Genomic DNA, 26,730 nt, shown 5'->3' with positions numbered 1-26,730 from the left:
AAATAATTTCCTTTCTCAGTGCCTCATCATGTGTAAAACTGTAGATATCAAAGTACTTGGCACTACTTATGATAATTCTTTAATTAATAATTCTATTAATTGTTTAATAATTTAAACATTGTTTTCTAACAATGTTTAAATCATAAAATGCCATGCAAGTTATTCATGGAAATAGATATGAACAGTCCCTCATAGCATTTTGTACTTATATATTTTTCCTTTTATTATATAATGGCACTTAAAACTATGCATTTTTTTTGTCACATCTCACTCTAACTATAGGTTACACTTTCTTTGAAAATAGCCATGTATCTTCCAACACCCCCCCTCACTATATCTAGCACATTGTCTTCATCATAAGGTACTCAACAAATCCTTTTATCCTTCTCTGATCAACTATATATTACCCTATGGCGACAATTCCCTCACTTTTAGCAAACTAGAATCTCACTTCACTGAGAAAACTGACATCATTTATTCTGAGCTCTTCTTCTCCACATTAAAGTCCCTCTGCACTATCTCTCATTCTCTGATTTATTTGAGTCTGATGAAAACATGGTCCTTTTCCAGATTAGGACAAGCTCAGTTACTGTGAGACCTATCTGGGCCCTAGTTCTCTCGAATCTTTTCAAGGAACTTGCCCCTTCAAATCACCATTTCTCAATTTCTTCTCCTTACCTACTGAATCCTCTTTGTTGCCCACAAACATATCCCATGTTTAAAAAAAAAAAAAAGCCTTCATTTTAGGACATCCCTCAAACCATTATTTTCTCTTTCCTCTCTTTCATAATTAAACTTCTAGAAAAAGCCATTCTCAACTCTCACTTCTCAACTAGTTTTTGATCTAATTGAAACTCTTCACTCCAAGGTTACTGGCAATCTCTGTTATTCATAATCTAGAGGCTTCTTTTCAGTTCTCATTATTTGACCTCTGTGTAGTTTGGTACTGACGTCCATTATCCAGCCTCCTGGATATTATCCTCTTTAATTTTCAAATCATGGCTATTTCCTTATTCTCCTTCTATATCTCTCTCCTCAAATTATATTGCATTTATATATGGGGGTAAATTTATCCTTCCAGTAGAATATAAGTTTATATAAGATTCCATTTGAAGATGAAAGTCCAACCATTCCTTTTAAAAATAGTTTTAATATACAATTATGTAGCATTTTAAAGTCTGTAAATTGCTTTAAAATATTATCCATGTGATCCTCACAACAATCCTATGATATAGATGCTATCATCATCCCATTTTATTACTTCAGAATCTGAGGCTTTTAAGTGGCTCAGATGAAAACCTACTTTAGGTTTTCTTGATTTACTTTAGTGCTTAGTCCATTAGACTACTCTGACAAGGACACAAGAAGTGAAATATGGTATAAGGTAAGTGTGCCACTGGCTGTCACTTTCTTGGCTGGGATTTAACAAGATTAGCACTCTGAAGGTTACAGATTCATTTTCATACTTAAGACAAAGACACAGAGTAAGACATGGTGATGATTTACTTTCACAACCCAACTACTAGCTGGCTCTGAAATTCAGCAGAAATTCAGCAACATTATAAACCAACATAGGGGTGACTATGATATTACATTTCATCATCTGCAAAATTAAATTAAATTAATTAATTAAATTAAATTTTTTTAATTTAATTTAAAATTTTAAAGCAATCAATAAAATTTTAGTCTTCTGTTTAAAAAAAGAACCTTCTTTTAAAATTTAATCAACATAATTTTCAGTATAGGAACAATATTATTGATAAATGATCAAACTTAATGCTTGAAACCAATCAATTAATAGAAAAAAAAAATCCTTCGAGTCAATTAACATGTAAGTTTTCCCACTGTTACCAACTGATAATGCTCATTTGTGAAATTTATTTTAGCACGTATTCCTACTGTTTTATGTCAAAAACAGTAACATTTTTGTGGAGTTTTTCTTTTGAGTCTGTTTTTTTCCCTAATATGCAAATGTTTTACATGATGCACACATACAACTTCTATCATATTGCTTACCATATTTCAGGAATAGAGAAAGAGGAAAAAAAGGAACAAATTTGGAACTCAAAAAATTTTAAAAACAAATGTTAAAAAAAATTTTTACATATAATTGGGAAGAAAATATTCCTCAGAAAAAGGCAACATATACTAAAGCTTTGAAATGGAAAATAGGTCAGAAGACAAAAATCCTGTTATTAACTTTTATACCACTATGGTCAAATTTCATAGTTCAATAGTTTCTTCTTGTTAAATTTTTAAGTTAAATGTTCACTTTTTAAGGAGCTGGCTTTTTTGTTTTATAAATATAGGTATGACATCTTGACAAGATAGATATATCTTGACAGACTTGACTAGCTCCCTTTTCTTTCTAGAAATCTTTAAAAAAAAAACTAATTAAACTTTAACCTTAGGTTTCCTAAGGACATTTCAGCAATAAAAATACTCAACTTACATATGCATTTACCACTTAGCTGGAAGAATGACCACAAAAGGCAACAAAAAACCAGACAATATTTTACTCCATCATTTCCTTTTCCATATTTCATATTAAATATCTGAAATATATTAATTTAAAAACAATATTAACAAAGGAACTCAAAGAACACAGGTAATGGAGTAAAAAATGGGTCTAGAATACAAAGTCCTAGATTATTAAAGAATAAAAATTAGATTGTTTGCAGTGAATTCCAGACTTTCCTGTGGCTCCATTGGTAGGAACATCCTAGAAATGTGCAAATAGAGAGGGAAAAACAATAGGGAGAAAATATATATGTGTGTGTATATATATATATGTACATATATGTGTGTATATACATATATATATAATATGCATGTATAATATATACATACACACACATATATATATTCATGATACTTAATTGTTCTGTCTCCAGTAGGAAAAAATCACGATAGGACAGATCGTTATTTTATTTTAAAATAAAAATACAAGTGTTTTGGGGAACTTTTCCCTTGTTGCTTAGTCTTTAAGTAAGTTCTCAGGCTTGGGGTACCCAAAGAGAACAAAATCAGCCTCATAAAGTTTATAAAGCTGTTGTCTCCAGGCTAGAGGAATTTTAGCAAACCAGTCTTCCTCCCAACTACTAGCAGTCCTGTTCCGATAACTAGGGGGGAAATGAAGGAGTTTGTCCACTTTGAGAAGTTGTAGCAGTTGAGCTGCATCTTCATCCAGGGTCTCTAGCTTCCCCACAAAGTCATAGTCAATCTGGCAAGGATGGCATAGGCGGTACACCTGTCTCCAATGCTCATTGAAGGGTGCCAGCTTTTCTGTCCGTGGATCAATTAAGTACTGAATGAAGTCAGGAAATGAGACCTTCAGTCCAGCACTAAAGGCCTCACTGACAGAGGTGGGGAGGCTAGTATGGTTAGAATATAGTTTCAGCATGGGAACTGCAAATCTCCTGTAGAACTCATCATTCTCCAACTCAAACTTGCTCCGAAAAGCTGAGATGAGACGCACAAAGGGGTCACGAACAAATAAAAATTTAGTATACTTCTTCAGCTTGATCTTCATAAGATGGCGTGAAAATTTCCCATATCGACGCCAGAATTTATTGAAAGTGAGATGAGTACTAGTATTGTGAACATGTTCCCTGGGAATGTCTAGGGGGTCTTTATATGGGATACCCTGATCCAGGAGGCTTTCACTTAGAACAATCATCACTCGTTTCCAATTGGTGCAGGCAACCTTTGGCACATAGCAATATATGATTCCGTGGCGGTCATCCACAATTAGGTGATTCAATTCATAATTGGGAATATCATCAAATGAACGATTCTTGGTAGGGAAGACAAAGCTAGAATTGGCACAAAATTCCCGCAACATATTTCTCCTCTCTGCCTGAAGTTTTTCCTGATCTGGGTTCTGCTTAGTATCATGGGTAGACCAGTCATAACCTCTAACATTCTCTTCCATATTACGAAGAATAGGTTTGGTGGAGCCATGAAGAGGAGGCTGCTCAGTCTTTTTTTTCAAAGGGTCATTCTGTTTCCCACTAGAACTAAGCAATTTATCAAGAAATTCATCTACATCTGATACAAATTCTCTCTCTTCATCTTTTCCAGTGGTAGGGAAGGCCCCTGGAGGATGAGGTCTGGAAAGTGATGTGTGCAAGTAGAAATGTGCTGTCCCTACATTATCCCAGTAAACAATTATCAAAAGGATCATAAAGACAGATCCCAGGACAATCCAAAGTCTCAAAAGTCTCATCTTGGTCATTCTGTCTGTGATGGTAAGAGGAACCTCCCCTCTTTCACTCAGGTTCACTTCCGCTTTACACAAGGGTCAGACATTGTACTGTAGTGAGAAGCCTAAAAGATAATAAGAAAATAAGGTTAAAAATTTAAAAATTAAAATCCTCTCTTAGGTTCTCTGAGTCAAATTGGAACCTTGAAAAACAGTAGCTTCCTTTTAATTGATCCTCACTTTATATATCAGTCACAAATTAATTAGGTTCTTAACAAAACTCAAATTGAAATTGGTAATAGATCGGCATTTAGTTCCACATTTTGTACTTAATATTTGAGAATAAGGAGGAAAATAAGTCTACTCTGAAATCCCTTTATCATAACACTAAAGAAGAAAAAGAAAAGGCACATAAAGAGCTGATATAATTACAAACACTAAAAATTGCAGTAATCAATTACATCTCATAAATTGAAATTTTTGATATACAAAAAAGGAAGGAAAAGTATAATGATAATTATAAAAATTGAAACAAACCTATAGAAATAGTGTCAGAAAGGTTAAAGACCAAAATAAGGTGAAGCTGGCAAAAAAAAAAAAAAAAAAAAAAAAAAAAGATAAGAACAAAATGGAACTTTTTTTTTAAAAGCTCCATTTAGAGGTTTAAAAGAGAATAAAGAAGGAATAGGACATTATCCTGGGGGGGAAGGTACTATTTTAACAAATGATAGACAGAAAGCAGAAATTTTCAAGTTTTGGTTCAATATTTATCTTCAATCAAAAAGAATAAACTTCAAAGCTGAAAGAAAAAAAAAATACACAGAAGGAACTGAACTCCAAAAAGGGTAAGGAGATAATATGAGAACTGTTAGCTATTTTAAGTAAATTTAAATTCCCAGGATAAATGTCGAACTTCTCTCTCATAGAGGAGTAGAAGAAATCCTAACAATAGGTCTTTGATCACATAATCTTCAAGGAATTAAGAGAGATGAAGAAAAATAAAAACTCAAAGATTAGAGATAGTCAAATGTTACTTTAAAAAAAAAATATCCAGACCAATGAGCTTGATATTAATACTGGACAAAATTTCAGAATAGATTATTAAATACATTTTAAGCACTTAGAAAATGAAGAAGGAATCATGTCCACATGTGTTTAAGAACAGTGAATCATACTAATTAAACCTCATTTTCTTATATGATAGGGTTAGTAGAATGGGGTGGAAAATGTTGAAAGGTATGAATCCATTTCAACAAAATATTTCATAATAACCTAACAAAGAAGGAGAGGGGGTAAGAAGATAGTTTGAATGATAGAATTATGTGGTTGCATAGTTATAACTACAAAGTGAAAACTAAGGGTTTGATAACAACCTAGAAGAATTTTCTAGTAGTAATACTAAGTTCTAGCTTTGGCCCTGTCCTATCAACATTTTTATCAATAATATGGATAAATACTTAAGATTGAAAGCTAATCAGATTTTTAGATTATATAAAATTAGGAGGTTAAGCAAATCTTTTTTCCCCTTGAGGCAATTGGGATTAAGTGAGTTGCCCAGGGTCACACAGCTAGGAAGTGTTAAGTGTCTGAGGGCAGATTTGAACTCAGGTCCTCCTGATTTCAGAGGTGCTCTATCCACTGAGCCATCTAGCTGCCCCACAAATCTTTTTAAAGATATCTTTATTAAATATAGAGAAAGAGAGGACAGAAAGAGAGAGGGGAGAGAAAATCACCTTTCCTGCATGTGGATTATTAGCAGACACAGGATTCAAAAAGATCTTAAATGTTTTAACAAAGAATCAATACAGTACACAGCATATGCAAAGAATCTGATTTTTGTCAATGATAGGGACTCTGATCATGGAAATTCCTATCAAGGGAGCTCCCATATGTCAACTGTCTTTTACTGAAAAGTTTGAGAGTTCTCTGAAGTACATAAAGATTAAGTGAACTACCAAGGATCACATATAGTAGTAGCAAAGACTAAATTTGAGCCCTGGTCTTCCTGATTGATTCCAAGTCTGAAATACTAACTAGAGTTACAATGATGTCTCCATAAATAAATAATATGAGGGGGCAGCTAGGTGGCGCAGTAGATGAAGCACTAGCCCTGAATTCAGGAGGATCTGAGTTCAAATCTAGTCTCAGACACTTAACACTTCCTAGCTGTGTGACCCTGGGCAAGTCACTTAATCCCAAGCCTCAGAAAAAGAAAAAAAAGAAAAAGAAAAAAAGAAAAAAAAAAAAAATAATGTGGTTAAAGTAATAAACATAAAGATGTATGTTTAGGTTGGGGGAAAAAAATGATTACAAAAGTACAGAACAGTCCTGACTTAATATCAGTAAGAAAAATTCTATTCAAACAAACCTAATAAGCATTTCTTAAGTGCCTATTCTGTGTCAGGAATTGTGAATATCAAGACAAAAGAGTCCCCACCCTCTGGGGTACAGTGGGGGAGGAAGAAGAGAAAGTAACCGGAATCCATACAACAATATAATATATATAAATATAAAATAATTTCAGAGGGGAAACACTATAAATTGCAGGAATCAAGAAAGACTTGCTACAGATGGTGATGCAAGCTTGAAAGCTCCTTGAAAGGAGATATGGAGTCCAAGAGGCAGAACTGAGGAAGAAAAGCATTCCAGAAGTAGCACTCAGCTTGTGCAAAGGCAGGAGATGGGATATGGGAAAAATAAAAACTTAAATGTTTTGATAATAAACAGCCAAGATGATCTACTTTTATATTTAGAGTTATCTAGATTCATACCACCTCTTGAAGCCCTTTCAGTTCTGAGAATTACACTTTAATGAAATGACCAAACAATTCCAGAAAACTGATGATCAGACATATTCTTTTTCACAGAGAAGTAGTAGTGTTCTAATAATTGAATAAATAATTGAAGAATGAAATATAGATCGGTCAGAAATGGTCAGTTTGTTTTGTTTACTTTGTTAGAAAAGTGGCTAGTAATGATAGTACACATCTATAATATCATTGCTATTAGGGAAAATGAAGCCAACAGGTCAAATGAATTCAGGAACTACTTTTACTTTATTTTTAATAGGGTTACTAAGGAATATTGTAAAGTTTACCTAGATTTTAGCAAAATATTTGACAAAGACTCTCATATGCCATTCTTATGAAAAATATGGAAAATTGTAGAATAGACAGCAATTACAACTGGGAAGATTTGGAAATGGTTAAATGACTGAATAAGTTCCTTTCTCTTTAGCAAATATGAACCTTTCCTTGTAATAAAGAAAAACAAATATGCAAAGAGAATCTATACAATAGCGTCTTACAATGTATAAACATTCTTCTTTCACAGTCCCAAAAAGAAAAAGATTGATTTCATTAACGGTTCATGTCTACTTAGATTTTTAAGTAGAATGTTCCAGGAATCTGTGCTTGACCCTATGCTGTTTAATATTTTTATAAAAAACTTGGACATAATTATGGATGACATGATTATTAAATTTACAGATGATGAAAAGGGATAATAACATTACAGTAGATGACAAAGTAATGATTCAAAAAGATCCTGAAAACTGTAACATTAGACGAAATCTAATAAGATACTATTTAATGGAGATAAATGTAAATATATGCTAGAGTTTAAAAAATAAAAAGACAAACACAAAATGGGGAGATAAGGCTAGACAGCAGTTTATCTGAAAAAAAAAATTGGCAATTTTAGCAGACTAATGTAAGTCAATGGCATGATATGGCAGCCAAGAAAGCTAATAAGTAATCTTTGAAAGGAAAGAAATAGCTTCCAGGAACAAAGAGATCTATCTTAGCCCAATCAGATTACATTTGGGATAAGCTGGAGAGTATAAAAGCTGGAAAGGTAGCAAAAAAAGCTAAAGCCAAAGGATTTCTATTTGATCCTGGAAGTGATAGGCAACTACTGGAGTTTACTGAATAGGGGAATGACCCAGTCAGACTTGCACTTTAGAAAATCATTTTGAGAGCTGAATAGAGAGGATGAAGTAGAAAGACTTGAGGCAGGGAGTCCACTAGCAGACCACCGCAATAGTCTAGAGGACTTGTACACCAAGGTGGTGGCAGTGTCAGAGGGGATAATTATGAGAGATCTTACAAATCTACCAGTTTTGGCAACTAATTGGCTACAGGAGGTGGGAAGGTGGAAAGAATAAAAATTTGAGGATGGTGCCTAGGTTTCAAGCCTGGGTGACTAGGAGGATAGTAAAATCCTTTAATAGTAATAGAAAAGTTAGGAAGGGGGAGTTCTGTTATGGAGTTATATAAAGTTCAAAATCTTGAAAAAGCAGTTGGAGATGAGACACCGGAGGTCTACAGAAGTTAGGGATGAATTAATAGATCTAAGAATCATTGTAGAGATTGTTTGAATCCATAGAAGCTGATGAGATCATTAAGTAAAATAGTATAGAACAAAGGCACCAAACTCAAACAAATGTCCTCTGATAAAATGTAATTGGGAAATGTTTGACAAAATAAATAAAAAATATAACACAACAAAATGCTGACTTGTGATTTTCTAGATCAATATGTGACACCTTGTTTCTATTTCACTTTGACACCACTATTACAGAAGAAGAGAAGAGGGACCAAGACAAAAAGAGCCCTAAGGGACACCCCCAAAGTTGTGACCTGGATGAACTACATAAGAGAAAAGCTTTCAGATAGGTGAGTGGAGAATTAGGTAAGAACAGTATCTTAAAAAACTAGAGAAATACATTATCAAGTAAAAGAGGGTGATCAATAATGTCAAAGGTTGTAGAGAGGTTGTAGGGATGAAGAAAAAGACCATTAGAACTTTTGTCAAGAGACCACTGGTAACTTTCAAGAAAGCAGAGTCTCCATTGAATGGAATGATTAAAGACAAATTGAGACTAAGAGGCAAGTAGAGGCTTCTATTGTAGACAGCCTGCTTAAGGAGTTTAGTCTCAAAAGGAAGGGAAAATATGAGACAACAGCTATTAGGGATGGTCAGATAAAGTGAAGGTTTTTTGAAAATGGGTGAGACATGAGCATATAATACACATCAGTAGTCAGTTGGGAAGTGACTAGAAGAGACCAAAGATAAGTGAGATCAGAGGAGGGCAATCTGCTAGAAAGGTCACTTGTGAATGTATAGATAGATTTGCCTTGTGATGAGCCACCTCTTGCAATGATACAGAAAAGACAATGGCTAAAGGCAATTAAGAAGTGTGAGATGAAGAGGGGAGTATAAGAGGGAGCTATATATATTTAATCATACAGAATATACTACATATATTGAACACCTTTTCTAGAAAATCAATATGTCTTCAACTATGGATGTACCCCAAGATTCTGTACTGAACCCTCTTTTCTCTCTACTATACTCCCACTTGGTAACCTGGGGTTCAATTATCACCTCTATAAAGAATACTCCAGGTTATGGAATATTATTGCTCTGTAAGAAATGACCAGCAGGAGGAATACAGAGAGGCTTGGAGAGACTTAAATCAACTGTTGCTGAGTGAAATGAGCAGAACCAGAAGATCACTATACACTTCAACAACAATACTGTATGAGGATGTATTCTGATGGAAGTGGAAATCTTCAACATAAAGAAGATCCAACTCACTTCCAGTTGATCAATGATGGACAGAAATAACTATACCCAGAGAAGGAACACTGGGAAGTGAATGTAAATTGTTAGCACTACTGTCTATCTACCCAGGTTACTTATACCTTCGGAAGCTAATACTTAATGTGCAACAAGAAAATGGTATTTACACACATATATTGTATCTAGGTTATATTGTAACACATGTAAAATGTATGGGATTACCTGCCATCGGGGGGAGTAGAGGGAGGGAGGGGATAATTTGGAAAAATGAATAAAAAAAAAAAAAAAAAGAAATTACACTTCTTTTTGACTCCTGAAAAAAAAAAAAAAAAAAAAAGAATACTCCAATTTATAAATTCAGTCCTGAAATGTCTCCTGAATTTCTGCTTACCATCACCAACTGCCTACTGGACTAGATGCTCCACAGGCATCTCAAATTCAGATGTCCAAAACAGAATTCATCATCTTTCCCCCCAAAAAATCTACTTCTCCTCCAAACGTCCCTATTTCTATGGAGAACACCACCATCCTTCCAGTTAACAAGATTCATAATTCATTCTCTTCTCTCTACTCTCAACCCAAATATCTCACATTTCTATTTCCACAATATCCCCTGAATTTATCATTTTCTTCTAATTATACAACCACCACATTAATTCAGGCTCTCAACACTTCTCATCTAAACTACTGCAACAGCCTTCCAATTGGCCTACCAGTTTCAAGTCATTCCCAATTTCAATTTATCTGATCAAGTCGTTTTTCAAAAGAATGGAGGCTCCAGAATCAGAGGAAATGGGTTAAAATCCTACTTGTAACATGTATTACCTGTGCAACTTTTGGCAACACCCTTCTTCTCAGGGCCTCAGTTTTCTCCTCTATAAATTAAAAGTTTTGAACTAGATGGCCTCTGAGAACCTTTCCAACTCTAGATTTATGATCTATGATAAATAAATATTTCTGGCTCCCTATTGCCAGACATAAATTATACTTTGGATATTTAAAGTTTCTTACAACCTGACTCTATCCTAACACTAACTTTACTACAGTTGAATTCCTCCACATATTCCCTGATCTAGCCCTACTCACTTTCTTGTTCATCCCCACAAATGATATTATATCAGCCTTTGCACCGACTGTCCCTCATTCCTTAAATAATTCAAAAATTCCTTGATTCTTCCTCACTTCTGATTTCCGTTTCCTTCTTTAAAGACACAGACACAGCTAAAACACTACTTTCTGCATGAGGCCTTTTTATTGATGCCTTCCACTACCTCTTACCTTTCATCCAATTCATATATTGTATAATCTAGAGACAACTGATAGAGCATGGTTACAACATCAGGACTAGAATCAGGAACATCTGAGTTCCAGCCCAACTTCAGATGCATACTAGATGTGATGTGAACAAGTCATTTAAAAGTTCTACAATTTCCTCAACAGTCAAACAAGGACAATAACCTATCTCACAAGGTTTTTGTAAGGATCAAATTGGGATGAGGGATAAAGGGGAATCCAGAAGGAGGATCTAAAGGGGGGGGGAGTGGAGAGAAGAAAAGAAAGGGAGGGGAGGAAGGCAGGAAAAAGTGGTTAACAAGGTGCTTAGAACATAGTAAGTGCTATTTAATTACTTATTCCCTGCCCTTCCCCCCCCCCATTTAGGTATTGTCTCCCCCATTAGGACCTGAGCCTTTTGAAGGCAGGGGCAGTTTTACTTTTCTTTTTGTATCCTTGGTACCTAGTTCAATGCTTAGAGCATACCAGGAGCTTAATGTTTGCTGATTGAGTGACTTACAAAGTAATCATTAGTTTGGATGTTTTGCAAAATTTTGTAGAAAATTATTAAAATTTTATTTTTAATTTAAATGCAATAAACAATCTGGTCCTATTCTTGTAGATGAATTACTAAAGCAATATAATAAAAACTTCACTAACAGGTCCACAACTTTTCTGGTATTAACAGCTGTCCCCTTCCAACAGAAGCAAACTTATTTTAACAGAAATTCATGGCCCATATTTTTCTAGCTATTCTCATGGATCTTATTCACAGGTGGCAATATTCTTATTTTTTCAGAGCTGAATTTAGTCAAAAACAAGGAAGGAAGACAAGTTTACTTGTAAGTTCAGCTGAATTGTGCTTCTTTGTTATATGAAAATCAAGTTGTTTCACTTCCTGGCAGTTTCACATTCACCAGATGCCAGGTCTCTGATCTTTCAGTAACAAAGAAGACACAAAATTGCACAATTACAACTCTATTTTGATACTTTCCTCACAATAAGTTCAGTTACATTCTTAGAATTTAAATCTAGCTGGAACTTTAATAACAAATTTTCCCTTCCTGTATTCAACTCAATATTCATTTCTGAAAAATGGACTATGCCAGAGTTGAGTCATTTGACATTTCATTATTTATTAAAAAGTTCAAAGCTATGTGTTTTCTTTTGTTTAAAAAGATGATGCTTATTATGATTCCTTCAAGTTATTCAAACTTTTCCCCCTTTACATTAGCTTTATTAGCTATTTTAAATCTTTTAACCCATAGCCCATTCTAAGTATGCTGGAAAGAAATTTGAATAAAGAATCAAAATGACTCGGTTTTTAGTCCCAGTTCTTCAACTTATTTCTGCCACTATGTGATATTAAATAAATCACTCCTCCAGACATCAATTTCTTCATTTTTAAGATGAAAAAAGTTGAATTATATCTACAAATTCCTTCCAGTTCTAAAATTCCATATAGCATTATAATATCTTAATTTTCCTCCTGAAATATTGATAACTCTATTAAAAGTATTTACCAAATAACCTAAATATAAGGTTTATGTAATAGTGAAGCGATATGTAATCAGAATCCTAAAATTAAGAGGCTTTTCTTGGAATCACAGCTCATCTTCATGCCAAGAACAAAGTAAATTACTAAAAATATTATTTTGTCTCATTTTCTGCATATGTGTATACATAAATGTATGCTGTATATTTCACATGCACAGGCACACGTGCGTGCGCGCGCACACACACACACACACACACACACACACCCCTGTTTGGTCCATATATAACTACATACATAAAAAACATACATACCTAATAATAACATACATACAAAGAGGCATGAATGAAAAGGAAAGACAAAAGGTCTTATGGTTTTTAAATAAAAGGACCTTACTAATACTATTGCAAAAGCCTTGCTTGTCTAGCTAATCAACTTTAAAACCTGAAGTTCAGCAGCTGAACCAGTTTTTCTTCTGCTCTTTCCAATTTTAACCAAAAAGGTGGGGGGAGGAACAGGGGAAAGGAGATATAGCTAACATTTATGGTTCCTGACTTTTCAAAGCCAGATGGTAAGTATTTTAAAAAGCATTGTTCTGTATCAAAAAAAAAAAAAAAAATTTAATTCAATCTTTAAAAATTAAGTTAAAAAGGCAATATTTTACATTCATATTTCTGTAGTAATTTCTAATTTCAAAACAAGTCACATAAATAGCAATTACAAAAACAAAACTACTGAATGTATGAAATATACCTGTGAAAGGAACCTTTTTTTAAAAGTAATCTGGTTGCTTTCCTTCCAAAATACTTATATAAAATATAAATTGGCTTGTGGTCAGTTTGAAAATAGCTCACAGAATTGGCAACAGATGTAGAAAACAAGGAAAAGAGTATGGGTTAAAGAATTTCATCAACTATCAATTTCATTAAAAAAAAAAAAAAACAATAACACTTAAGCATCTTAAATTACTGGCATTGGAGCTTAAATGGCTTAAAACTGACACTGTATTTAACACCTTATCCCATTTTATAAGGTAGGAGTATCTACCATAGGATCAAGAAAAAAAGGTACAACAGAAAGGACAAATTGAGAGTTAAATTAATGAACTTGTGGGTTTCAAAGAAAAAAAACATAACTAAAACCCTGACTCAAAAAAAAAATTATTTTTGTCATACAAATGAGTCCACAGAATTATTTCCAACCAAAAATCTAAGGGGAGGGAGAGAAGGTGGGAGAGAGAGAGAGAGACAGAGACTGAGAAAGACGGACACAGAAAGAACACTAACTTAGCTAACTTTACAAATAAAAAGCAATCCCCTTTTGTATTTCAATCAAATATGATCACATTTGAAAGATTTACAGGGAAAAGCCTATCTTTTTTGATATTTTACTGCAAGAACTTATAATAATAAACATCAGAATTTGGAACTAAGGACTTATGCAATCCCTTTTACAAGAGTAAAATAAAGAAAACATTTAAGATTAAAACTAAAATGCCATAGTTGGAAAGTTAAGTTTGTTTTTGAATATGGGGTGGGACTGCTTATTAAGACTCACAGGGAGGGGCAGGCAATATTACAGGATTGCAAGCCAAAGGCTGGCTTGGCAGTCCGGGAGAAGCATTCTGTGCTGCCATACAAGGCCTCATGCTTGTCAAATGACTGTTCAGACCAATAAGGGGTGGAGGAACTGTTGAAGAAATGTGTTTGTCTCTGCTAAGTAAAGGAATATAAGCATTGCTTTAGTACACTGAAGAACTCTGTATTGTTAAACACAGAACTAAATAAAAAGATAATTGTGTTCAGTAAATCTTGTCTGAAAAAGATGTCCCCTAACTGATAGATTAAAAAAAATATAAACTCTGCAAAGTCTTGTCATTTACTCTGATTCCATATTAAAATTCTTATTTAAAAACTGATTTTCACATCACATCAATAGTTTACTTGATGAAAAATTGCTTGAGGTGTATTTAGTTCATCCTGTGAACATTTTGAAAAAGCTTTAAAAACATAAGGCAGATGGCACAGTGAATAAAGCACTAGCCCCCTAAAGTTAAGAGGACCTGAGTTCAAATGTAGTCTCAGACACTTAATACTTCCTAGCTTCGTGACCCTGGGCAAGTCACTTAACCCCAATTGCCTCAGCAAAAAACAAACAAACAAACAAACAAAAAAAAAAAAAAAAAAAAAAAAACTTAAGGCAGGAAATGAATGAGAAGATAAATTAATCAACATAGTGACAAATAGGTGGATGTTTAACAAATGCCCACAAAAAATGTCAAGTCCTACAGCCTCTCATTACATGACATTACATCCTCTGTACCATGATGATATGGATGTCAAGTTGAGATTCTTTTAAAGTGAGGAAATATTTCATAAGAAGATATACAATTTTTTTCCAGCTACATGTACTGAAAGGTCTGAGATGTAGCAAAGTGATTATTATATGAAGACACAATACTTCTAAGATGAAACTAAGCTTAGCCAAGACTCAGCAAGACTTGAGTTCTATTCCAGCCACTAACACTTATTAGCTATGTGATCCTGGCAAGTCACTTAACCCATTTGCCTCAGCTTCCCCAACTGTAAAATGAGGGTAATAATTGCAACTACCTTGCAAGAATATTGGATCATCAAATGAAAATATTTGTAAAAGTGCCCCATGTTTTTTGGACAACCAGCTATCATTAAATTTGACTAGGCTTTTCACCCTATTGTAAAATCACCTCACTATTTTGCACATAGATGAGTTCATTCTGTCAACTGTTCTACAATAGCTCACTTAATTTCCGGAAGTCGGGCTTTAATTTTGTCTGGTTTGACTAGCTAAATCATTATGCAAAAGGTATAAGGTTTAATCTTTTTTTTTTTTTTTTTTTTGTTGCTTGCAGGTTTTTTTTTAAGGATCTTTCAAAGTTCCTTCTCGGTACTATCGTTATTGTGCCTATAAATTATCTATTCTATCACCTAAACTAAGATAAATAAATGTTTTGAAAGATAAGGAAAATAGTTTAATTATTTTTATTTTTAGGACTAGGTCTCTCTCAAAATGGTCAGGGTTAGCTGAAATCTTTTAGGCACATAGCAGGAACTATATAAAAGCTTACTCTCTTCCACTGCCCCTCTTTTTGTTTGAAGATTTACCAAACTGTTAAAAATGCTATTATACTAATTAATAATTCATATTAGCAAAAGACTAACAGATTTACTAAGAATCTCCAAGATTCAATTTTTCTGTTTTAATAAATTCAATGATTCCAATGTAACTACTCAGATCCTATATGTAAATTTTCAACTAATAGCCAGCTTCTATCAGCCTAAAATCATTTTAGCTAACTTGGCCTTCTTACTCTTGCTCACTCAAGCCAATGCATCTCCCATCTTCAAGTCTTTTCACTGGCTATCAACATGCCTAGAATGTACTCCCATCTCACCCCTACCACTTTAAAATAATTCATTTTTTCAAAACTCTGACCAAGTGCTACCTTCTATATAAAGCCTTTCCTGATAGTGAAAAGCTGATAGTGCCTTCCCCACCAAAACCCAAACAAAAACACCCTTCTATTTACTTTGATTATATAAGTCTATATGTGTCTTCCCTGATAACATTCCCCTAACCTTTGTGGGATCAGTATTATATTCATTTTTTAAAATTTGTATTTCCAGTGACTAGTCCATGGCAAATGCTTAATAAGTAAATGTGCATTGATTCTATAGTACCAGAACTGCTTGTTCTACTAAGAAACAGACCTTGGTCATCTCAATTTCTAAAAGCACTGGATTTTTTCTCACAAACGCAATTCTAGATTTGGGGTGGGGGAAAAGGAGATTGGGGAGAGAGGCAGTTGGGGATAAGGGACTTGTCTAGGGTCACACAGTTAGGAAGTGTTAGATGTCTTTGGCTGGATTTGAAATTCAGGTCCTCCTGACTTCAGGGCCAATGCTCTATCCATTGCACCATTTAGCTGCCCCCTCAAAGCAATTCTTAAAAAAAAAAAAAAAAAAAGTATTGCCAATCTTGAAAACTTCATGGCATTTTATTTGTTAATTAAACTGGCCACAAAACATGAGAATACACACTTGTTTGCAGGTTTCATAAATATCACATAGCTTGGGCTTGTTAATGCTATTCCCATAACTGTAGCCAACAATAATCTATAGTTTCTGTTACTGCTGTCAACATTTGCTCTTGGATCCACTATGTCTCATCTGTAATTTACATTATGGTTCTATTAAAACAGAATAACTAAAGCTGACTTTCATTGAGTTATAGCAGAATTGTACCTTGAGATTATTTCCTTTTTTTTTTTTCCTGATCCAAAACTGCAATTTCCATATAAAGTTGCTTAATTAGTATTTAAATTGATCCTGGGAACAATTTATCACTAGATTTATAAGAATAAGTAGTCAGCAACTAAAGAACTAAACACTTAATTCTTACAGCAATATTATCAATTCAAACAACCTTTTTCCTGCCCCCTCCCCATCCCCAGCAGCTAGAGCATTCCTTTTCAAAACCACCTTGTGTTCATTTTGTCCATATGCTAGATATACTTAAGTATTATCTCCATTAAAATGTAAACTCTTTGAGGACAGGACTTTTTCACTTTTGTCTTTGTATCCTCAGAACCTAGAACACAGTAAGCACTTAATAAATGCTTATTCATTGATTCCTGCAAAAACTAAATGAAAGTCATATATGTGTATACATGTAGAGTATAGGCTAGCTCCCTGGAGGGCTTTGGGGTCAGACAGAATCAGGATAAATTAAAGTCCTTGGTCTTTAAGGGGAGAAGTAAAGGAGGCAGACAAGCAAAATCCTGGATTCTGGAGTCCAGAGTCACCAGCCTCTCTTCTCCTAGTCTTGCAGCTAAGTGCCTCTGGCCTACCTCCTGCCCTCCACCCTATGTACTCCACCTTCTGCCCTCTAATCCTAGCCTATGATTATCTTAACACCAAACATTCAGCTAGCACCAATGGTAAGAAGAGCCATTTATCCAAATATATGCTAATAGTCATGGTTTCACATCAAATAGGTAATTAGCCTTAAATGTTCAGTGGTCTAATTCAAACATATCTTTTTGGAGTTTTAGCCCCCCTACATATTCACACACACATGTACATATGTATGTCCCTATATGTGTGATTGTATCTATATTTATATATTGTATGTTGGTTATATATATTACATGTGTGTATGGGTATATATTATATGTATATAACATATATATATATAACCTAGTTTTCTCTTTTTTATACTTATTTCCTAGGAAATTTCATTCATTTTCATAATTTTAACTAATATTTTTTTGCAAATGATAAAAAGACATCTTCATCAAATTCTCACTAGTCCTCCAAACTAGAATTTCACTCCATTTCCACTTGAATATTATCACCATTTCTTTAAATGGAATATAATCAAATTATAACCTGTGATTCTTCCTTAGAAACTGGCTTTCCTTCCTATATTCTCTAATTCATTAGCGTCTTCAGCCTTCCAATCTTCTAAGCTAGAAATTATCTTTGATTTTTTTCTTCTCCTGGATCCAACAAAATATAAGCTTCCTAAGGGAATGAACTAATTCCCTTTTGTCTTTGTATCACTAGGGCCTAGAACAATGCCTTACATAATTCTTTTTGGAAGAGAACCAATGACAACATGGTGATGTCTTGACTTGTATGTGAAATGGATTACCTAAAACACTTGCACAAAGTTGTAAGCCTTACTTTCTCTCTTCCTGAGTTATCAAAGTCCAGGGGTACAACAAAAGTCAAGGCCATTGGCAATGGCCTGGAATGCAGTGGATGACCCTGGTGTCCTTTGATGTCTGTTCAAACTCTATAATACCTGCTTCTGTTATCTTGATGGCTGTTGGCACAAACTGCTGTCCATCCACTCCACTATATGCTTATAGTAGATACCCCTCTTACTCTAAGAGGTCTGAGACCTGTTGGTTATCCTCAACCTGTGGCCACTGTATATTACAGTTTCTTAGATATTTAGTTACATAGTACATTGGACAATCTGAACATTATCTCCATCAGGAAAACAAAACTCTAACTCCCTAAGATTCTCAGTAAAATTGCTAGTATTTAATACTTACAATTAATAGGAACTAAAGATAAGCAGAGCTGGGTTTTTTTTGATAGTTTGATTAGATTGCTCCCCAAGAACTTAATGCTTGAAATGAATCTACCAATGTTACCAAATCCTGCTATTTCTTCTTCTGAAACTTCTCTTGGCTTTCCCCTACTCCTGTTTCTGATGTACCAACCTAATTTGATCTTCCTTATCTTATGTCTGGATTATTTGCATTAACTTCCTAAATTGCCTATACCTAGCCTTTCCCTTTCAGTTATCTCTGTAAATTGACAAACTAACTTTTGCTTCTATGCTACCATTTGTAATGGCTCCCAATCTCTACAACATCAAGACCAAATTCTTTCACCTGATTTTCAAGGCCCTCCAGAATTTGGTCCTCGTCTATCTAATTTCCCACCTTTATTTAATCCTATAGATGAGCCAGGTTAGCTAGGCTCAGTATCCCCAACCTAAACCAGACTAATTTCCAACCTCTAGTCCGTGCTAATTCTTCTTCCTAGAATTGAATCTTTTCAAATCCAGACTACTCTTCAAGGTCCAATTCAAAACTCCACTTTCATATTGAAGGTGGCTTTATAAATATGCTTTTGTAAGCACAGAAAGTTATAGATAGAAGAAATCATATTCATTTTCCAAATGAAAAAGGAGAATACGATGAAGATAACTGATTCATCCAAGGTCAAAGAGGAAAATTAGGGATAGAACAAAAGTCTACAGTATCTAGAGATTCTCCTCTGAATACCTAGAGCATTTTCAATAAGTATCTCATAATTTAGTGACTGAAATAACTGTAAAACCTTCTCTTCTAAGAAACAAAGATGAGGCACTATAAGTGTGTACCTTTGCATATTCTGTCAGATTTGGTTGACAGTTTGATTAATTTTGTTCAATTTTTTTTTTTTGCCTTATCATTCTTTGATACAAAGGGGAGACTTATTAAATAATGAGAATGGGGGGAGATATATTCACAAAAAAAGATATAAAATTTTTGAAACAATTAAAATTAAATAATTAATGAGAATTGTTTCAACTTTGACTGTAAGCTCCTTGAAGGTTAGGATCTGGATTGTAGCATCTATCAGAGAGCAGAGTGTGACTGCTAAATATTTTATTGATATTTGACTTGCAAATTTTAAGGAAAAATAAAATAGCTTCTACAAAAATCACAAAAACAAGTAAACTCATCTCAAAAGGATAAAGTAATAATAGATTACTCAGACCAGAGTGATTAATAATCCAATAGTAAACAAGGAAACAAGTCAATGACATATAAACTAGATGACAGAATGTAACAACAATGAATACAATAAAGATAAAACTAGAAAGCAATTAAATTCTCAACTTCACTGACAAATGGGGCAAGCTGATTGATCTGTCTGGGTGTGGGAAGCAGCAGAGCCAAAATTAGCGTCACCTAACAATAAGAATAGAAAGCCTGTCTTTCAGACATTCTAATAATCTATGGATGGCAATTACTATGGATACAAGCAGGAAATACTGTCAGTTTCAAGATAAGCCAGAAAAGACAACTACTAACACAAGTAAATGGAAACTTCCTGACCAATCTAGACACATCATAAGCCTGTACAAATTGTGTATGAAATAAACAACCACCTTTTGTTTTCCAAAGTTCCAGAGAGTAAATATACCCCAAAATAATTTAGAAAACAGCTGGAATAAATAATGTAACATTAAAAAATAATTACCTAGAACTATCAGCTTTAATATTGTTTAGCATGTAAATCTCCCTTCTGCTAATAACATGTAGAGCATTAAGATTTCAAGGAAAGAAGAGGATTAATCAGCAGTCTCAAATAGTTCAGATAGAACAGACGATAACTATACTACTGATCTCAAGCAGTATTGCTCCCTCAAAGTCTTATTCTTAAGTCTTATTGATAAATTTTTAGATGTCCTGTTTGTCAAATCAACCTATAATAAAGTGGGATTAAAATGAGGCTTTTTAAAGTAATAGGTTCCCAATAATAATTTTCAATGACATATCTAATAGCTGCATGTAAATAAAGCCTTACATATTTAAAAATATGTAAATTTCAGAGGTCTTCACAGGTGTTATGGTAATAATATAAGCATAAAGATTTTCAGGCAATTTTCAGGAAATAAGTATTCCTACTTTTAAATTATGATTTATTAATGTCTCTATTCTTCCTTTCTACCTAGATACTAGCACTGACCTATTCCAAAAATCAGACTGCAAAGACAACACAAAGTATGAAAACACAGCACAGAGTTGGAAGTAACCCCCTCTCCTCAAGGCCATCTAGTCCAAGTAATCCCAGAACAGGAATCCCATCTATAATATACCAACCCTTGTTTGGAAAACTACCAGAAAAGAGAGCCTACAAATTCCTGAGCCAACTCACAGCTCAAAGTTTTTCTTCATATTGACACCAAATCTGCCTTTCTACAAACTTGCTTCTTACTGGTTATCTAGTTTTATCCTTGGAAGGCAAACAACAAATCCAACCATTCTTCTACCAACAATCCTTCTTGAAAGATAAGAAAGAATTCAGGGTACATGATAGTTATATATGATGCCTACCCTGATCTTTCATCAAATCAAAGGAAAGACTAAGGAGGTTAATGAATGCTACCTGAAATCCGGATTCTGTCATCTCTAGCATAAACACAGTTTAGGCAGGACTAACTCATAAAGCCACTAATGCAACCACTTTGCTTGCCATTCACATTCCTATTCATACTGAGTCTTCTATGTTGTTGAATATAAAATAAATAATTTAATAATTACAAAAACACCATGGTTTGTTGTGTTTGGTGCCAGACAGAATCTCCACAATTGCCAACAGTCTGCCAGTGATGTTGTAATGGCTGAAAGCCCAAATGGAAGATATAAATTCTACTATTAGCAACTAATACATGGTTTCCTTTAGCTGAAGAGGTAAAACTGTTTCTGGAGCAAAAGGTCACTTATGAAACACTATTCCACAACCTAAATACATCATGCTAGAATCTACACAGTAGCTACTTTACAAAAGTAAGAAAGAAGAAACATTAACATTTGAAAGTACCTTAACAGAACCAAGTAGATTTAGTCAATTTAGGCAATAGTGATAAGAATAGTAGTACAAAAAAAATATTCCATGATGGAGAACAGAGTCCTTTCTCTGCTGAAATTAAAAGTTAACTAAACCAGAGTGAGGGAAGAAAAAAAAAAAAAAACTAATGAAAGCATCTATAATACTGAAGCATCTTTGTGCTATTGAATAAATACTTTTTCTCCTTTCCAGCTCAAAAGCAGTAAATGAATTAATAAATGTACAAACAAAAACTCCACAGAATCCTCACTCCCAAAGAGATCTGGGTTTTTTCAATGCAAAAAACAACACAATTCTTTAAAATCAGGCTGGGAATTGAAGAAGAAGAAGAAATACAAGATAAAAGCAAGGTTAGGGTTATTAGCTCAAAAAGATAGGGTTTAAAATTAATAAGTTAAATTGTTTTCTGAGTGGAAATTCTATCAGTTTACACATATATGCACATGTATGTGTGGATATCTACACATATACATGATGTGTTGCTTAGTTATGTTCAAGTCTTTGTGACTTTTTTTTTTTTTTTTTAAGTAAAGATACTTTAGTGATTTGCCACTTCCTTCTCCAGCTCACTTTTTAGATGAATAAACTGAGGCAAACAAGGGTATGTGACTTGCCCAGGATCACACAGCTAGTAAGTGTCCCATGCTGGACGTGAACTGAAGTCTTCCTGACTCAGCACTCTATCCACTGCACCACCTTGATGCCTCATAATGCATATACACAATGTATGATGTATGTATATAAGTGCAAACATATGTATTTGCACATTCATATAGCATATATCGCACATAACATGTATGTGATATTGTGTGTATTATGTAATGTTTGCTATGTGTGTATGTTATGCATATACATAAATATACATAAACATGCACATGTATAGATATACACACTTATATAGAACATTGTACGTGTATATTTTATATAACATGTTGTACATATATGCATGCGTGTATGTATAGGTATATACATATATGTATACATACCTATACATCCACTTGTGTGCATTTATATAAATGCAACAGTTTCCCAATATCAATTTTGAAAGGCACTTGTCTAAGTAACAGCTGGGAGGTATTAATTTGAATGCAAATTACAAAAGGTTTCCACAGAAGTTAAAACTGTACATACATGTACATTACACACACACACAGTCCTGATGGCACATGGACCCTGGAGTTCATCATTCGCCCGAACAGGAAACTAGGATGCACTAAGCCGGAGAAGCAGAAGAGCTTGGGGGTGGGGGAGACATCTTTCTCTCTACAGAACTTTGACTCCAAGGTTCTTACCGATACAAAAGGATGCTTCCTACCGCCTCCTCCATTCCCCCTCCTTCTTAGGGGAGCCCAGACCCGGTGTTAGCACTTTCCCTTTCCACGCCCTCCTACGTGCCGATGTCTTAATACCTTAGAGAGGAAAGAAGGAGGGAGGAGGAGGAGGATTAGCCCCGAAGAGCGCGAGAAAGGTGGGCTGGACGGAGCACCTGGCCCCGTGCCACATGCTCGCACGGACTAAGTGTTAAATGACTTAAGGGCGGAGAGGTGTCGGGGCCGTCCCCGAGCTCCGGGATTCTCAGGCTGGGATGGTCCCAGGAATGTTCCCGATGCAGGCGGGGCGGGAGCGCTGGGGGTGCGAGGGCTAACATCCGCCTGGACCCTGCGTCTAGTGTGCGAATGGGCGTGCGTGCGAGTGCATCGAGAGTGCAAGGATGAGGGTGAATGCAAGGGGGACAGACCTGCAGCTGCAGGAGGTCACGGCAGCCCCTCGCAGCCGCCGGGGGGACCAGGCGAGCCCGGAGCTCCCGCACCCCCGGGAGGACCTGGCAAGCGCCGAGACCCGCCAGGCAACAAGCGAACCGTTAGGCAAAAGCTCCCCAGTGCCGGCTGAGGTCCCCGGCCGCTCGCCTCGGGCCGCCCCGTGCCGCCCCTCCTCCCTCTCGGCTCCCCATCCCTCCTCCGCCCGCCTCCCTGCCCGGACCTCGCTTCTCCTCTCCCCTCCTGCGCTGTCCCTGTCTCGCCGCTCCGTCGGCCGTTGCCTGCCTCGCGCCACCAGCCTCGCCTCACCTCGCCTCGTCAGTCAATCGCGCCGCCGCCCCGCGAGTAGCGGATCATAAAGAGGCCGCCCCATTTCCCGGGTCCCGCCCCCCCGACCGCCGAGGGGCACCTCCTCCGACTCCGTACTCTCGCGAGAAAGAGGCAGAATTAGAAGGAATTGGGTCCGAGGGATGCAACATTGCGCCTGCGCTGACAGCTCTAGCTCTCTCTTTCGCTTTTTTTTCCCTTAAAATCCCTTGCGTCTTTTCTCTCCACCTCCTGTTCTCCCCTTCCCCTGCCATGTGGCGCCTTATTTATGATTTGAGATGAGCTCCATCCACCTGGTTCAACAAGCTCCGCCCCCTCTCTCTTTAACCAATCCTCTAGGGTTTGTAAGTCCCCGCCCCTTTCAACTCCGCCTTAAGCCGCGTGCCTGCCTTCTACAGTCGCAGAAAGAGGAGGGGGTGGGGTTGGGGAACTAGCGTAGGCCGACAGCTGTCGGCCAGTTCATAAAATAAGCCCTTCACTAACTTCCTCAGCCCTGAAAAAGCCCCGATCTAATTGGTAATCAGTTGATTTTCCGTTTATTGTAACCTCAGCTCTCAGTTGCAATCTTTGCTGATTTAGAAACATCCATTGCAGCTGGAGAAATGACGAAAATGAACTCGAGGGGGACAAGACTTCTGAGAACTACCAGCTTTAGCTGAAAAGACGCAGATAACCTACGATCACTAAACCCAGGATTAAACCGTCTCTTTGAATGAGCACTAAACCCAATGACCTTTTCTTCACATTTCCGCAGGATTGGACCGCTGATTATTCCCTCTTCCTTGAAACGCTTTTTCTCCAGTGTCCACACTACACTGTCCTTAACTTCTATTTTCTAGCTCCTGTTTAATTCAGTGATTCTTCCTCTTTTCTTATCTAATTATGTTTATTCCTTAAAGTGTAATTGTTGGCCAGTGCTCTTTTCTTTATGGTATCTTCCTCAAACTCAAAGCTTCGGCTATCTCCTTCCTATTGGCTTCCCCGCAGCTACCAATCATTCTAGGAGACCTGTAATAATAATTAAAAAAACAAAAATAAACAAACAAAAAACCTGACCCTACTATAGTCCCCTACAGCTATTGTTCTTTCTCTCTCCTCCCTTGGACACCCACACTAGAAAAAGCAGTCCGAACTTACGGCCTTAACTTTTTTTCCTCTCAGTCACTTGTCAGTCACAAGCAATCTGACTTCTTACAGCTGATCTCTTAGTTCTGTTACCTGTCTGTCGGGCTTCTCTAAGGACCCTATTGTTTCTCTCGCTCGGAAAGCGTACCCATTAGTTTGAATACAAATGCGTTAGACTGGTTAGAATGAGGACTCCTCAGATCACTAAAAATTAGAGCCTAGCTCAGTCCCCCTCAAGAGTGAGACTTTCTCTTCCCAGCCTATCTACTTCGGAGTTTTAGGGTGAGTCACACTGTTCAGAGCAAGAGATGGATTCTAGGATCCAAACCTCGGGAGAGATGTGGAAAGGGGAAAGAAGCCCTAGGCACATTAAAGCCACTTCTAGGGAAGCTTTCATTAGGAATAAGGGGAAGAAAGGAGCTCTCTGGGGGTGTAACTGGTAGAAAGGGAAAGCCTAATCCCTTATAGCAATGGTCCTCAAACTTTTAAAATAGGGGCCAGTTCACTGTCCCTCATACTGTGGGAGGGCCAGCCTATAGTAAAAACAAAAGCTCACACTCTGTCTCTGTCCCTCAGCCTATTTGCCATAAACCGAAGGACCACATAAACGTCCTCAGCATACCGCATCTGGCCCGCAGGCCAGAGTTTGAGAACCTCTGCCTTATAGTTTTCTATTTTAACTAATTTTAAGGAAGTACTAAACTTAATTGTTTCTATACTATATTGTGACTGCCCCAGTTACCTACTTAGCTCTGAAATATGCTGATTAAAGTTATCATTTGGAGAAAAGACTCTGAGAGGAGTAGGGGGGATGAATACTATGCAAGATTATATTATAATTCCTCAGGCCAGAATCTGGCAAAAAAAAACAAAAACAAAAAAAACAGGTTGTGTAATATTCCCAAACGTTGCCTTTTTTCCCATCTACATAAAGTTCTTTTAGTCCTTGAAGATAACCAGTTTCTCTATGATCTTTTATGCAGAAGCTTCTGTGGGAAAAAGTCAAGCCCAATCAGAAGCAGAAAGAGAGATAGAAGAACAAATAACATACTTCTAGTATATGCTTATGTTGGAAAATAGAGACATTGTTGATGTGGATTGACGATAACTATGCAGTTTGAGGAAATATTTTATATGGGGAAATTGAGACACTAATTCACTGTTGGGAGATCTGTGAATTGATCCAACCATTCTGGAGAACAATTTGAAACTATGCTCAGAAGACTATAAAACTGTATATATACTTTGATCCAGAAATACCACTACTAAGACTGTATCTCAAAGGGATAAAAGCAAAAGGATCTATATGTTCAAGAATAATTATAGTAGCTCTTTGTGTGGTGGCAAAAAAATTGGAAATTAAGAGGATTTCCATCAAGTGGAGAATAGCTAAACAAGTTGTGATATATGATTGTGATGGAATACTATTTTGCTGTGAAAAATGATGAGCTTTCAGAAAAACTTGGGAAGACTTAAATGAACTGATGCAAAGTGAAGTTAGCAGAACTAGGAGAACATTGTACACGGTAACAGCAATATTATATATAATGACCAACTGTGAAGCAATATGAAGATCCAAGATAATTCTGAAGGGTCTGAAAGACCTATGATGAAAAATGTTCTCTACTTCCAGAGAAAGAACTGAAAATCTGAATGTAGGTTGAAATAGACTGTGTTTTTTTTTTTTTAATTTTTAAAAAATTGTCTTGGTATTTTTGTCCCTGTTTTCTTTTGATGAGAACTAGATAAGGAACACCTAAATGAAATTAGGTTTAATTGAGGTCT

General features: G+C 35.8%; 1 protein-coding gene across 5 annotated transcripts; it reads right to left on the bottom strand.

Annotated features, from left to right (window-relative positions):
• Nucleotides 1-2,912: 2,912 nt before the first annotated feature.
• CHST12 (carbohydrate sulfotransferase 12) lies at nt 2,913-23,871 on the bottom strand. Of its 5 annotated transcripts, none has more exons than XM_074281168.1 (3): nt 23,717-23,838; nt 23,029-23,145; nt 2,913-4,329 (listed from the first exon to the last, which is right to left on the bottom strand). In XM_074281168.1, the coding sequence occupies exon 3, from the start codon at nt 4,235-4,237 to the stop codon at nt 2,978-2,980; it is 1,260 nt and encodes a 419-aa protein (XP_074137269.1). In that variant the 5' UTR covers nt 4,238-4,329; nt 23,029-23,145; nt 23,717-23,838; the 3' UTR covers nt 2,913-2,977. The 5 variants fall into 5 exon arrangements, with proteins under 5 accessions (XP_074137269.1, XP_074137270.1, XP_074137268.1 ...); XM_074281169.1 differs by lacking the exon at nt 23,717-23,838 and adding an exon at nt 23,475-23,675; XM_074281167.1 differs by lacking the exon at nt 23,029-23,145 and having other exon boundaries at nt 23,717-23,871.
• Nucleotides 23,872-26,730: the final 2,859 nt, after the last annotated feature.

This window comes from Sminthopsis crassicaudata, chromosome 1, assembly GCF_048593235.1.
Source record: "Sminthopsis crassicaudata isolate SCR6 chromosome 1, ASM4859323v1, whole genome shotgun sequence".
NCBI lineage: Eukaryota > Metazoa > Chordata > Mammalia > Dasyuromorphia > Dasyuridae > Sminthopsis > Sminthopsis crassicaudata.
Note: the sequence above shows the minus strand (reverse complement) of the source record. Positions and strands in the feature narration are given on the sequence as shown.

Bases quoted from the DNA above. Each gene is read 5' to 3' on its own strand.
- CHST12 (XM_074281167.1), bottom strand. From the start codon at position 4,237: ATGACCAAGATGAGACTTTTGAGACTTTGGATTGTCCTGGGATCTGTC.